Source organism: Rissa tridactyla, chromosome 4 (genome assembly GCF_028500815.1).
Source record: "Rissa tridactyla isolate bRisTri1 chromosome 4, bRisTri1.patW.cur.20221130, whole genome shotgun sequence".
NCBI classification, from domain to species: Eukaryota; Metazoa; Chordata; class Aves; order Charadriiformes; family Laridae; genus Rissa; species Rissa tridactyla.
In genome coordinates this window covers 756,726-771,551 of record NC_071469.1, presented here as the reverse complement: position 1 = coordinate 771,551, position 14,826 = coordinate 756,726, and the positions used below count along the sequence as shown (strand labels likewise).

At 52.7% G+C, this 14,826-nt stretch overlaps 2 protein-coding genes across 2 annotated transcripts; both read right to left on the bottom strand.

Annotated features, from left to right (window-relative positions):
- Nucleotides 1–1,316: 1,316 nt before the first annotated feature.
- On the bottom strand, nt 1,317–2,258 carry LOC128908312 (olfactory receptor 1052-like). The gene has a single exon (XM_054198255.1). It carries the CDS (start codon nt 2,253–2,255, stop codon nt 1,317–1,319), a length of 939 nt encoding a protein of 312 aa, XP_054054230.1. The 5' UTR covers nt 2,256–2,258.
- Nucleotides 2,259–11,639: 9,381 nt separating this feature from the next.
- On the bottom strand, nt 11,640–12,581 carry LOC128908310 (olfactory receptor 1052-like). Its single transcript, XM_054198253.1, has one exon. The coding sequence runs from the start codon at nt 12,576–12,578 to the stop codon at nt 11,640–11,642; it is 939 nt and encodes a 312-aa protein (XP_054054228.1). The 5' UTR covers nt 12,579–12,581.
- Between the last annotated feature and the right edge of the window lie 2,245 nt (nt 12,582–14,826).

Sequence of the window (14,826 nt, the reverse complement as noted above, 5' to 3'; positions counted from 1 at the left end):
ACCTCGTCTTAGACATGTCCGTGTTGGGTCGGACAAAGCACACCTTCTCTTTGCCTTTTCAAAAAACGTGATTCTTTTTTCCGTTCAAAATCCAAACGCTTTTGGGGGTTCTTCACTTGTGTTTCAGTATTGAACTCTGACATTTTTCAGAGGAAGTTTGTCCTCGTTAGCTTTTGTCTTCAAAGGGATAGGAAACCCTGCTGCTGCTGCGCGACCGTGAGAGGTTGCTCTTGCTCACTCCAGCATGCAGAGGACTCCAGGATAAAGCTGTCACAATCTTCTCCAGCTGAGCTTATTTCTGAATTTAACAGGACCGATTTTGTTGCATGGTGGTCTCTACAAACGCTCTCCCAAAGTGTCACAGAGTCTCTGTGTAAGTCTCAGGTACCTACGGCCCTGGGGGCTCAGGGTCCGAGTTAAACACGGACCAGGAGGGCAGTGAAGAGCTGTGCCTGGAGAGGAAGGTCTAGGGAGATATTTTCCCTAATCTTTTTGAGGAAGTTGGTTTTTTTTAAAGAAATTATCTGATCATAATAGTTACGATTTTAGCTATGGCTATGGAGCCTCTTAAGCGCCCTGAAAATCATTAATCTTCCGCAAAACAGACACGCTTACACAGCCAACTCTTTAATAGTGACGTTTCAGCCCCCCCTTTACAAGAACTTGTATCTTTTACAAATATGGCTTGCTTTAAAAGGATTGGTAAGTGTCTCACATACAGGATACCCGGACACAGTTTTGAAGTGTGAAATATTATCAGTGCTGTATTTTGGACGGTTCCTGGGGAAGAGATTAAGCTAAAGATAAGGGGGGGTAGAAAAAGGACATGAGTGATTATATGTATTTCATATCAGTGGCTTTTGAATTTGAGGCAAAAGCTAAACATTTCATGCGTAGGCGGGAGCTAACTGGGTGTAAGCCCAATAACAAATGTGTTTATCACCTGATATGGGATAAAGAAACAATAACGATCATGCGAGTCATTCCCACATTCCTTAAGAGCGTCATTAAGCTTCACTTCTATTTACAGTGACAGTGCACGATGCCGTGAGGTGAGAACACCAGTTGAGCTGCTTTGGGACACTTGCTCCTGCCTGCAAAGAGGCTGCTCGGGACACTCTGCTTTGGAAAAGAGAGTGAGACCTTCATGCTGTCCCAACGTAGTGCCATAAGAGGCAATCGAACTCGATAGCACCACGCGTGCTCTTTACTAAAAAGAAATTATGAAGACACTTCTAAATTTTGCTATTTGGAACCGTACCCCCAAACCGTTCTCCCTCAGCTTTGCGTGCGTTCTTTGCAAGGTGCCGCGCGCGTTAGTGGAAAAGCTGCTTTGCCCTAAGAGTCCTCCTGAAGCTGTTCCTCACTTCCTTGTTCCTCAGGCTGTAGATCAGGGGGTTCAGCATGGGGATCACCAGGGTGTAGAAGACTGCTGAGACTTTCTCCTGCTCCATCGAGTAGCTGGAGCTGGGTTGGATGTAGCTAAATGAAATGGAGCCATAGAAAATGGTGACGGCAGTCAGGTGAGAGGCACAGGTGTGGAAGGTTTTCTTCCTGCTGTTGTCCGACCGGATCCTCAGGATGGCCGAGAGGATGCGCACGTAGGAAACGACGATGACCAGGAGGGTCAGGAGAGCGAGAACTGCAGAGAAAACTAATAGCAAAGTCTGATTACGCCGGGTGTCCAAGCACGCCAGTTGCAGCAGGGGAGGTACGTCACAAAAGTAATGATTGATGACATTGGGCCCGCAGAATGGCAGCCCCAGCAAGCCACAAGTGTGCGTCAACGAGTTCAGGAGCCCCCCCACGTACGATCCCACCACTAGCTGCGTACAGACTCTCCTGGTCATAACAGTACTGTAGAGCAGCGGACTACAGATGGCCACGTAGCGGTCATATGCCATTGCAGATAGTAAGAACCCCTCCGCCGTGGCAAAAAGCGCAAAAAAGAAGCTCTGGGAAAGGCATGCGGAGTAGGAAATGGTTTTGCTCTCCACTAGGAAGCTCACCAGCAACCTCGGAGCAAAGACAGTGGAATAGCAGAGGTCGATCACGGACAAGTTACTGAGGAAGAAATACATGGGAGTGTGAAGCTGGAGATGAGTCCGAATCAAAATGATCATGCCAAGGTTCCCCAACACAGTGATGACGTAAATCACTGCAAATACGAAGAACAGAGGGACCTGCAGCTGCCCATGGTCTGTCAGTCCTAGGAGGATGAAATGGGTTACCATGCTGTCATTCCTTCCAGCCATTTGACTCAAGGGATACAATGGGAGATCTGCCGAGGTACAAAGAGTGGTCAGGATGAAGGAAGCAGTTATTCGTTACACAAAGCAAGTTGGACTGGCGGTTTTGGCTTATTCTGAAATCGTAGCCTGGTCATGCTGTAAGCCTTCTGCTTGATGCAAGGGGAGGTACAACAAAAATTTGGAGTTGAAATTTTATTTGATTCCAGGCCAGGTGGAGCATGTGAATCTAGCAAAATACTGCAGCAAGCAATGGAACCTTGAATTTGAGTCTCCATAAGCTTATATATAACTGGGTGAACTCTAAAAGCGAGTACACGGCATTCTTTCCACCTAGATAATTTTAATCTGGGGTTCTTGTCCCTTTCCTTTACTTGCCCACATTTTATGTAGCCAAAACATTCAATCCTCTAGGTGTCCTGTAACAACAAAAAGCCCCCCACAAAGCACCCAAACCAAAAAAGAACCGCCCCAAATCAGGACCTTTTGAGAGGGATCTCTTCCAGTTCTACCACCATTTGAGTTGCAGCTGGGGTTGCTTCTTTCAGCTGGTTGTTTCCTCCTCATCAGCGTCAACACAGATGCTGGAACTCACTGCTGTCAGATGCCAGGTGTTTGAATTCCTGCCACACATCCCAAATGGAAGCCCACACAGACATATCTAAGGAGGGGAAGACTTGGAGAAACGTTGCTGAACACTATTTTCACAGAGAACAATGATGGGAAGTTCAGGGTCGTTTTACCTAACTCCAGAAGGGTATAGCTACCCGGCTGGTGGCGTTTTCTGGTGTTCTTAGAGTTGTAAAGATTAACCCCAGTGCCTGGGCTTGTGCGTAGCTGTCTTTAGAACAGAGTTCTCTGTGACCCGGGAGCATCCTAAACTCTAAGGGAGAGCCCAGAGCTCCGCACTGACATAACCCACAAAACGGAAGGAAACGGGAAATTTCTGTTTGGTGAAGAGGGAGCGCCAGCGAAGCAGAGGCCTGGAGGGAGAGAAATGGAGAAGCAGAGAGAGCTTTGCAAAGTGTCGCAGCTTTCGGGAGAATCACGTTTAGCAGCGCGTGGAGACCGGTGCAGCCGATGCACACGGGAACGCGCTGGTCTAATGAACGTCTGCTTTGCGGTTCCTTACCTTGGATTGACTTCTATACAGCCCAAATTCAGACTGGGAGAAGTAGGTAGGCACAGACCTGAGGCAGAGCTTTTTTTTTCTGAGGCTAGACCTCAAACAGTATTTAATTTTAACCTGCTGTCTTGAAGTATTTTCTTTCTCTTCCTGCTGTTCTCTTAATGACCCTTCTTGAACTGCCTGATCTGACGCAATTTTCTAGGCTTGTTACCCTGAGAAGTGATATGGCAAGTGGTTGGGCCTCGAAATCTGCCTCAGGTCTTGCACGTCGGCAGTCTGCCTGTCTTGTACCAGAGGCGTGGGGCACCGTGGCCTCAGGAGAGGAAGGGTTGCTCAGCCTTCGACCCTCTTCAGAACACGCGATCCTTCCGTTGAATTTAGGAATCTGTCAAAATCAGCGTGCAAGGAACAGTTTTCTTTTAAAGGCGAGACCTGCAGTACGCTTCTGGGAGCTGGAGCTTTTACCCTACGTGTTTTATTACACAAAGGGACTGATTACTTCCCCCGATGCGGTCCTTCCGGTGTTTACTAATTGCTTTCTTGAGTATAATGGCCTGAAACTTGAGCAGAAGTCGCCTGCAAGGGGTTAACTTCCACATCAGTGGTTCTGCTGAACCCGATTGATGAACATAGCTCCACATAAATCAACAACTGAAAGTTTTCAACGTCAGCGGCGTAAAGAGAGAGCAGAACTCTTCGTAGGATGTTAATACTGACTTAAACCATTTAGACATTATGTATATGAACTTCGCTGGTTCCTGAGACAGCCAAGGGTGATGGTGTAGATTAGCAGGATCGTCACGAAGAGCAGGGACTGTAGTTCTGGGCGATTTGTCAGTCCCAAGAGGATGAAGTAGGTCACTGTGGTGTGGTTGCTTACCACCATGCTCACCTCTGTAACAGCTTACCTGCTGAGATGAGAGGTGCGGCGACTATAAAGACAAGAAAGGAAGAAAGGTTGTTCATTAATGTATTTCATGGGGTAATCTAGTGTGAAGCAAGACAAGGGCTGAGATTAAGTACCTGGGTCTTGCTTCCTTTTTGTGTGGGCTCCTCAAAAATGCTGATCAGATTTTTGCCAATCACTGTGGCCAAGCTTATCTCAGAACCAGCACAGCTGTACGCACAAGGTGCCCAGTGATGATTTGGGGGGTACAACAACGCACGTCTGCGACAGTGCGGCTACTTTTAGGTGATGCTAAGTCTGACATACGGGTGTCACTGGTGGCTTTGGAAACATATGCTAGGCACCGAATGAGTTCTACATCTTCCTTCATCTTTTCAGCTGGGTATTTCATGTTATTTACTCATTAGGAAAGAATTAACCTCAGCGGAGTTTATTTTGTCCAAAGTAGAGGTGTCTCGCCTAAACTCCTAGCTCTCACTTTGGTCTATGGAAGCGCACGTTCCTCCTCCGTCATGCAGAGAGGGAGCCTGGATGACGTGCTCAACGTTGTGCCTGAGGCTCCGGCAGCACGCGGTTGTCTGCAGAAGGCACTCTCGGTGGCTGCTTTCCTTCAATATGCTACTGAAAGAAAACATGGCATTTAACAGCAGCCAGCTTTTAAAACAGCGGCGGGTGTGCCCCTCCGACAGCCGTCTCCTGAGGGGGCCGCGCAGGGCCTGGCCTAAAGATGGGCCCGCTCAGCCCAGGCAGGGCTCCTGGGAAGTGCCTCCCAACCTTCTTGCCTGTGCATCTCTTCAAGATACCCACACTTTTCCCTTATCTGTAAACAAGTATTTAAAATTTTTAGGTTGGAAGGGTTTTTGTCTTGGGGTATTTTTTTTGTGTGATTATGACACAACTGAAACGGTCACCAGGGTAGAATTAGAATCATGGAATGGTTTGGGTGGGAAGGGACCTTAGAGATCATCCAGTGCCACCCCCTGCCCTGGGCAGGGACACCTCCCACCAGCCCAGGTTGCTCCAAGCCCCGTCCAACCTGGCCTTGAACCCCTCCAGGGATGGGGCAGCCACAGCTTCTCTGGGCAACCTGGGCCAGGGGCTCACCACCCTCACAGCACAGAATTTCTTCCTCAGATCTCATCCAAATCTCCCCTCTTGCAGTGGAAACCCCTTCCCCCTCGTCCCATGGCTCCCCTCCCTGATCCAGAGTCCCTCCCCAGCTTTCCTGGAGCCCCTTGAGGGCCTGGAAAGGGCTGGAAGGTCTCCCCGGAGCCTTCTCTTCTCCAGGCTGAACCCCCCCAGCTCTCTCAGCCTGTCCTCCCAGCAGAGGGGCTCCAGCCCTCCCAGCATCTCCGGGGCCTCCTCTGGCCCCGCTCCAACAGCTCCGTGTCCTTCTGCTTTGGTGCCCCAGCGCTGGGGGCAGCACTGCAGGGGGGTCTCCCAGAGGGGAGCAGAGGGGCAGAATCCCCCCCTCGCCCTGCTGCCCACGCTGCTGGGGATGCAGCTGGTTTCCACTCGGACATCGAGCCATTGACCGCAGCTCTTTGAGGGTGACCATCCAGCCAATTCCTTATCCACCGCGTGGTCCACCTGATCTGCTACGTGTTGGGCTTTCGCATGTGACCAAGAGCCACACGTACAGTCCGAGAGAGCACAAAACCAGGACTGATTTGGAGCAATGAGTGGAGATGGAGGAAGGGCTTTGTGGAGGAGTCTCCCTCGCACTGCCCTCCACAGAGAGACAGCCGCGAGACCTTGAGGCCCTGAGCATGAACAGCCCCAACAGAGAACCTCAGCTCGCCCTCTCCTCCTTCCCTGTCCTTTCCTTTGCCCTTGTGCCCCGGTTTCCACCAGGCCCCTCCGCTCCTGCAGTCCCTTCTCAGCACTATCCGATGAGAGGAGAAGAGGCAACGGGCACAAACTGAAATACAGGGCCTTCTAGCTAATGACTATACAAAACTTGTTTATTTGGAGGGTGGTCAAGCGCTGGAAGACGTTTCCCAGAGGGGTTGCCACGAGAGGAGAGGACGGGCGGGCTTTCTGCCGTGGATTTCCTTCCTCAGCAGGAGCAGTGGGGCTGGCTCGATCCTGTTGGCTGCCACTGCCAGAGTCGGCGGCAACCCAGATTGTGACTGTCCCACTGCCACCATCCGCATGCCCCTCAGCAGGCGCACAACCACCACCTCGAGGGCCTATTGCGTCCCTGGGCTGGATGCGCAGCCTGGGGGGCATTGGTCAGGCGGCGAGCGTTGCGTTCCCCTTGTTGGTAGGGTGTGCTACCAGATCCTGCGCCGGGATCGTCTCCTTGCTGCACGCCCTCCTCTGGAGGAATTGCGGCCTCTCCGCGGACGGTGTTCTCTTCTCCTGGAAGAAGCTGGGACTCCCCACTGGTCCCCATCCCTCCTCCTTTGCCGCTCCGGCTGGGCTCGTGGTCGGCCCCCAGTGCTGCGGAACCTCCGCCGGGATCGGCTCCTCCCCGAGTAGTCCCGGATGTCCCGTTGAGGACGTGGAGCTCGTCCCTCGTCCCAGTCCCTGCTCCTCCACCACCTCCATCTTGCAGAGGAGCCATCGGCTGCTGCGCCCAGGTCCCTGCTGTGGCCTCTCCTGTGGAACCTGCTCCGTCGCCTGTCCCAGGCACCGGGACGCTCCCCGTCCCCGTCCCTGCCCCACCACCACCATCTGCCGCGGTGGCCCCGGGAGTGCTCCCTCCCAGCTTGGCCTTGCGTGCTGCGGGACCTCCGCCGGGATCGGCTCCTTGTGGCGTGCCGGCCCCAGGAAGAATCCTCGTCTGCCCGCTGGCGGCGCTGGCTCCTCCAGGAGGAGGCCGGGATGTCCCGTTCGTGCCTTTGGGGTCGGCTCTCACGACGACCAGTGTCCCGAGACCTGCCCCTTCTTCTCGAGTGGTTGTAGCCCCGGGCGTGCTGAGCCCTGCTGTGGCCACCTTGGTGCCAGCTCAGGGACCTGCTTTGTCCCCTCCCTGCGGCCCTGGCGCGGCCGTCGCCGTGGTCTCTGCTGGAAGACGTGCGGTGCTGGCGGCCGGGGGCCTGATGTCTCCTCCTTTCTGCAGAGCGGCGTCGAGATCTCCCTCCGGGCATGATGTCCTGCACCTCATCGTTGTGGGTTCCCTGTGTGGGGAAGAGGTGCCGAACAGACTGGTGGCAGTTGGGGCACGTGTCTTGCCTGCGGGCCCACTCCTGTATGCAGGAAAAACAGAAGCAGTGCCTGCACGAGCTCGCGCAGGCTTCGTTGCTGCTGTTGTCCTCGGAGACAGGGTGGTTTGCGTCCTCAGAGGCCTCCGGCGGCGCGGCCTGGGTCCCCTGGCTGGTGCTGGCAGCAGGGGAAGAGGGGCCATCTTCTGCCAAGTCCTCCTCCTCCTCCTCCTCTGGTTCCATCTCGCGCTGCAAACGAAAGGAATACAAAGCTCATGACCTGCCCCGGAGACGCAACTGCTGCTACAGAGGTGCGCGCTCAGCCACAGTGCTTGTGGTGCCACGAATGGCGGGGACATCCCAGGGCAGACGAGTGACACCAGGAGCGTCTTTGTGTGCTCCTGCTCTGCGGGCAGGAGGGTACCTGACCTCTCCGACACGTGGAGGCGGAACTGGGGAGGCAGGAGAGCGGTTCCTGGCCTCTGCGCAAGGGCAGCACAAGGCTGGGGGTGCAGCAGGTCGGGACTGGCACTCCGGGCCCTGCTGGTGTCCCCATCTGGCAGATCCTCTCTGTGCCCTCGGCAGGGAGCCCACGGGATGGGGGTCCTTCTCCCTGCTTGGAGACGACTAATCCAGGGTCTGGGGAGACCATCTCCAGGTGGCCCTGCTTGAGCAGGGGTGTTGGAGCAGATGACCTCCAGGCCAGTCCCAGCCGACGGGCGTTTGGGCGGTGACTGATGCAGCATTTCCGTGGATGGCTGCACTGCCACGGAAAGCCTTTGCAGCTCGTTCTCCAGGAATTCCCTTGCAGAATGCATCGAGAGTTTGCTGCGCTCCTCCTGGCTCGGCTCCAGCTTTGAGGTGACAACTGGGGCTGCAGCACAGGGCACGCCGTCTGCCCTCCACCTTGGAGGGCCCCACCATGTAGGCACCATCTCAACTCATTGCTCCACATGGGTCCCGTTTTTGGGCTCTCTTGGGCTGTAGCTGGGACTCTTAGTCATGGAATCATGGAACTGCCCAGGTTGGAAGGGACCTTTGACATCATCAAGTCCAAGCATCAACCCAACTCTGTCAAAACCCGTCACTAGACCATATCGCTGAGCACTGTGTCCACGGGTCTTTTAAATACCTCCAGGGATGGTGCCTCAACCACTTAAGTCACGTGCAAAAGCCCAACGCGTCACAGACCTGTGCACCCCCACACCCCGCAGACACACGGGCATGGTGCCTGGCATGGTCCTGCTCTGCTCCTTGGTGGCAAGAAGCAGGGCAAGGGGCTGGCACATTGTCCCTCGTCCCGTACCTTTGACCTTGAAGAGCCGGGCTGTGCAGACATCGTTTCCACTCCTGGTACCTGGCGGCGGCGGGCAGCAGGACAGCCGCAGCAGCCAGGAGAAGGAAGCCAAGGATGAGCAGAGAGCTGCTGTCGCACGGTGCGCAGTCCGCCATGGACACGCTGAGACGTGTGGCGGGGTGGCCCGTGTTTTATAGGGACACTGCTGTGAGGTCACAGCCCGGTGGGTGGGGGCACGTCTGTGATGTCACAATGCCGCGGCTCCGCATCACAACAGGGACCGGCTGGGTCGGTGTGGGGCGGCCCCGGGCACAGACCCTTGCAAGGTCCCTTGCTGTGCAGGCAGCGCCATAGAATCCTAGAGCTGCCCAGGCTGGGAGGGACCTTTCAGACCGTCGGGTCCAACCACCAACCCAACGCTGACAAACCCACCACGACCCCACGTCCCTCAGCACCGCGTCTGCCCGGCTTTGAAATCCCTCCAGGGATGGCGACCCCACCACTGCCCTGGGCAGCCTCTTCCAATGCTCGACAACCCTTTCGGTGTCAAAATTGTTCCTAACATCCGTCCTAAACCTCCCCTGGCGCAACTTGAGGCCGTCTCCTCTTGTCCCATGGCCTGTTCCTTGGGAGAAGAGCCCGACCCGTTCTGGCTACCCGCTCCTTTCAGGGAGCTGCAGAGAGCGAGAAGGTCTCCCCTCAGCCTCCTCTTCTCCAGGCTGAACACCCCCAGCTCCGTCAGCCGCCATGAGGATAGGGCATGTCCGAGCCCAAGCCAAGGGTCAGGACTGGGTCCAGGGATTGCCGGGCAGGTTCGGAGTGACAAGGCCCGGCCAAGGGCAAGGCCCAGCTCAAGAGGCTCCCCGGCCGGGCAGGGACCAGCACTCCTGCGACAGAGCTGCGGAAGGAAGTCAAGGCCCAGGGCTGAGCTTAAATAGAGCTCCTGGGCCCATGAGTGTGGGTGGAAGTCCCAGGTGAGGCCGGTCAGGGTCATTAAGGCTTATTAATGCACTCAGGGGCCTGACAGGGCCCCTTACGGCCAGCAGCGGGTCTGGTAGCTCCTGCAGCCCCTTTTGGATCTGAGATGTTAGTCAAGACAGTGCTCGGTTGTCCTTGTGTTCCTTGCATCGTGCAGGCGGCAGGAGGAGAGGCTGAGGAACCTGAGAGCGAGCAGACAGGAGGAGATACTCCAGGCTTCGGGGACCAAACTAGAGCTAGGCAGCAACACCCGAAACCAAGGGCTGCGTGCTGCTCCGGCGCATGTTTAGCCCCAGGGAGCGTTCTTTGCGGGAGCTGCTGTGCCACTTTACTGCATGGGCTGGGAGGAGGGAGACTGTTGTTCAGCAATTCCTGTGGCTTGTTAGTGACACCGAGGGATAACACAGGCTGGATCCTCACGTGGGGGAAAACCAGCCCATAGGAATTCCTCGGGCTTTTCTTAGGACAAGACCTTCACTGCAGTGTGAAGCCACGTCGCCATCCGAGTCTATCTGGATATGGGCTATGGGCTTGTGAGGAATACTCTCTCTGTTCTGTGTCTGTAGAGAGCTTCTCCGATCGGGTCTGTCTCCCCAGTTGGAATGGACGAATCCACCTCGTCTTAGACACGTCCGTGTTGGGTCAGACAAAGCACACCTTCTCTTTGCCTTTTCAAAAAACGTGATTCTTTTTTCCGTTCAAAATCCAAACGCTTTTGGGGGTTCTTCACTTGTGTTTCAGTATTGAACTCTGACATTTTTCAGAGGAAGTTTGTCCTCGTTAGCTTTTGTCTTCAAAGGGATAGGAAACCCTGCTGCTGCTGCGCGACCGTGAGAGGTTGCTCTTGCTCACTCCAGCATGCAGAGGACTCCAGGATAAAGCTGTCACAATCTTCTCCAGCTGAGCTTATTTCTGAATTTAACAGGACCGATTTTGTTGCATGGTGGTCTCTACAAACGCTCTCCCAAAGTGTCACAGAGTCTCTGTGTAAGTCTCAGGTACCTACGGCCCTGGGGGCTCAGGGTCCGAGTTAAACACGGACCAGGAGGGCAGTGAAGAGCTGTGCCTGGAGAGGAAGGTCTAGGGAGATATTTTCCCTAATCTTTTTGAGGAAGTTGGTTTTTTTTAAAGAAATTATCTGATCATAATAGTTACAATTTTAGCTATGGCTATGGAGCCTCTTAAGCGCCCTGAAAATCATTAATCTTCCGCAAAACAGACACGCTTACACAGCCAACTCTTTAATAGTGACGTTTCAGCCCCCCCTTTACAAGAACTTGTATCTTTTACAAATATGGCTTGCTTTAAAAGGATTGGTAAGTGTCTCACATACAGGATACCCGGACACAGTTTTGAAGTGTGAAATATTATCAGTGCTGTATTTTGGACGGTTCCTGGGGAAGAGATTAAGCTAAAGATAAGGCGGGGTAGAAAAAGGACATGAGTGATTATATGTATTTCATATCAGTGGCTTTTGAATTTGAGACAAAAGCTAAACATTTCATGCGTAGGCGGGAGCTAACTGGGTATAAGCCCAATAACAAATGTGTTTATCACCTGATATGGGATAAAGAAACAATAACGATCATGCGAGTCATTCCCACATTCCTTAAGAGCGTCATTAAGCTTCACTTCTATTTACAGTGACAGTGCACGATGCCGTGAGGTGAGAACACCAGTTGAGCTGCTTTGGGACACTTGCTCCTGCCTGCAAAGAGGCTGCTCGGGACACTCTGCTTTGGAAAAGAGAGTGAGACCTTCATGCTGTCCCAACGTAGTGCCATAAGAGGCAATCGAACTCGATAGCACCACGCGTGCTCTTTACTAAAAAGAAATTATGAAGACACTTCTAAATTTTGCTATTTGGAACCGTACCCCCAAACCGTTCTCCCTCAGCTTTGCGTGCGTTCTTTGCAAGGTGCCGCGCGCGTTAGTGGAAAAGCTGCTTTGCCCTAAGAGTCCTCCTGAAGCTGTTCCTCACTTCCTTGTTCCTCAGGCTGTAGATCAGGGGGTTCAGCATGGGGATCACCAGGGTGTAGAAGACTGCTGAGACTTTCTCCTGCTCCATCGAGTAGCTGGAGCTGGGTTGGATGTAGCTAAATGAAATGGAGCCATAGAAAATGGTGACGGCAGTCAGGTGAGAGGCACAGGTGTGGAAGGTTTTCTTCCTGCTGTTGTCCGACCGGATCCTCAGGATGGCCGAGAGGATGCGCACGTAGGAAACGACGATGACCAGGAGGGTCAGGAGAGCGAGAACCGCAGAGAAAACTAATAGCAAAGTCTGATTACGCCGGGTGTCCAAGCACGCCAGTTGCAGCAGGGGAGGTACGTCACAAAAGTAATGATTGATGACATTGGGCCCGCAGAATGGCAGCCCCAGCAAGCCACAAGTGTGCGTCAACGAGTTCAGGAGCCCCCCCACGTACGATCCCACCACTAGCTGCGTACAGACTCTCCTGGTCATAACAGTACTGTAGAGCAGCGGACTACAGATGGCCACGTAGCGGTCATATGCCATTGCAGATAGTAAGAACCCCTCCGCCGTGGCAAAAAGCGCAAAAAAGAAGCTCTGGGAAAGGCATGCGGAGTAGGAAATGGTTTTGCTCTCCACTAGGAAGCTCACCAGCAACCTCGGAGCAAAGACAGTGGAATAGCAGAGGTCGATCACGGACAAGTTACTGAGGAAGAAATACATGGGAGTGTGAAGCTGGAGATGAGTCCGAATCAAAATGATCATGCCAAGGTTCCCCAACACAGTGATGACGTAAATCACTGCAAATACGAAGAACAGAGGGACCTGCAGCTGCCCATGGTCTGTCAGTCCTAGGAGGATGAAATGGGTTACCATGCTGTCATTCCTTCCAGCCATTTGACTCAAGGGATACAATGGGAGATCTGCCGAGGTACAAAGAGTGGTCAGGATGAAGGAAGCAGTTATTCGTTACACAAAGCAAGTTGGACTGGCGGTTTTGGCTTATTCTGAAATCGTAGCCTGGTCATGCTGTAAGCCTTCTGCTTGATGCAAGGGGAGGTACAACAAAAATTTGGAGTTGAAATTTTATTTGATTCCAGGCCAGGTGGAGCATGTGAATCTAGCAAAATACTGCAGCAAGCAATGGAACCTTGAATTTGAGTCTCCATAAGCTTATATATAACTGGGTGAACTCTAAAAGCGAGTACACGGCATTCTTTCCACCTAGATAATTTTAATCTGGGGTTCTTGTCCCTTTCCTTTACTTGCCCACATTTTATGTAGCCAAAACATTCAGTCCTCTAGGTGTCCTGTAACAACAAAAAGCCCCCCACAAAGCACCCAAACCAAAAAAGAACCACCCCAAATCAGGACCTTTTGAGAGGGATCTCTTCCAGTTCTACCACCATTTGAGTTGCAGCTGGGGTTGCTTCTTTCAGCTGGTTGTTTCCTCCTCATCAGCGTCAACACAGATGCTGGAACTCACTGCTGTCAGATGCCAGGTGTTTGAATTCCTGCCACACATCCCAAATGGAAGCCCACACAGACATATCTAAGGAGGGGAAGACTTGGAGAAACGTTGCTGAACACTATTTTCACAGAGAACAATGATGGGAAGTTCAGGGTCGTTTTACCTAACTCCAGAAGGGTATAGCTACCCGGCTGGTGGCGTTTTCTGGTGTTCTTAGAGTTGTAAAGATTAACCCCAGTGCCTGGGCTTGTGCGTAGCTGTCTTTAGAACAGAGTTCTCTGTGACCCGGGAGCATCCTAAACTCTAAGGGAGAGCCCAGAGCTCCGCACTGACATAACCCACAAAACGGAAGGAAACGGGAAATTTCTGTTTGGTGAAGAGGGAGCGCCAGCGAAGCAGAGGCCTGGAGGGAGAGAAATGGAGAAGCAGAGAGAGCTTTGCAAAGTGTCGCAGCTTTCGGGAGAATCACGTTTAGCAGCGCGTGGAGAACGGTGCAGCCGATGCACACGGGAACGCGCTGGTCTAATGAACGTCTGCTTTGCGGTTCCTTACCTTGGATTGACTTCTATACAGCCCAAATTCAGACTGGGAGAAGTAGGTAGGCACAGACCTGAGGCAGAGCTTTTTTTTTCTGAGGCTAGACCTCAAACAATATTTAATTTTAACCTGCTGTCTTGAAGTATTTTCTTTCTCTTCCTGCTGTTCTCTTAATGACCCTTCTTGAACTGCCTGATCTGACGCAATTTTCTAGGCTTGTTACCCTGAGAAGTGATATGGCAAGTGGTTGGGCCTCGAAATCTGCCTCAGGTCTTGCACGTCGGCAGTCTGCCTGTCTTGTACCAGAGGCGTGGGGCACCGTGGCCTCAGGAGAGGAAGGGTTGCTCAGCCTTCGACCCTCTTCAGAACACGCGATCCTTCCGTTGAATTTAGGAATCTGTCAAAATCAGCGTGCAAGGAACAGTTTTCTTTTAAAGGCGAGACCTGCAGTACGCTTCTGGGAGCTGGAGCTTTTACCCTACGTGTTTTATTACACAAAGGGACTGATTACTTCCCCCGATGCGGTCCTTCCGGTGTTTACTAATTGCTTTCTTGAGTATAATGGCCTGAAACTTGAGCAGAAGTCGCCTGCAAGGGGTTAACTTCCACATCAGTGGTTCTGCTGAACCCGATTGATGAACATAGCTCCACATAAATCAACAACTGAAAGTTTTCAACGTCAGCGGCGTAAAGAGAGAGCAGAACTCTTCGTAGGATGTTAATACTGACTTAAACCATTTAGACATTATGTATATGAACTTCGCTGGTTCCTGAGACAGCCAAGGGTGATGGTGTAGATTAGCAGGATCGTCACGAAGAGCAGGGACTGTAGTTCTGGGCGATTTGTCAGTCCCAAGAGGATGAAGTAGGTCACTGTGGTGTGGTTGCTTACCACCATGCTCACCTCTGTAACAGCTTACCTGCTGAGATGAGAGGTGCGGCGACTATAAAGACAAGAAAGGAAGAAAGGTTGTTCATTAATGTATTTCATGGGGTAATCTAGTGTGAAGCAAGACAAGGGCTGAGATTAAGTACCTGGGTCTTGCTTCCTTTTTGTGTGGGCTCCTCAAAAATGCTGATCAGATTTTTGCCAATCACTGTGGCCAAGCTTATCTCAGAACCAGCACAGCTGTACGC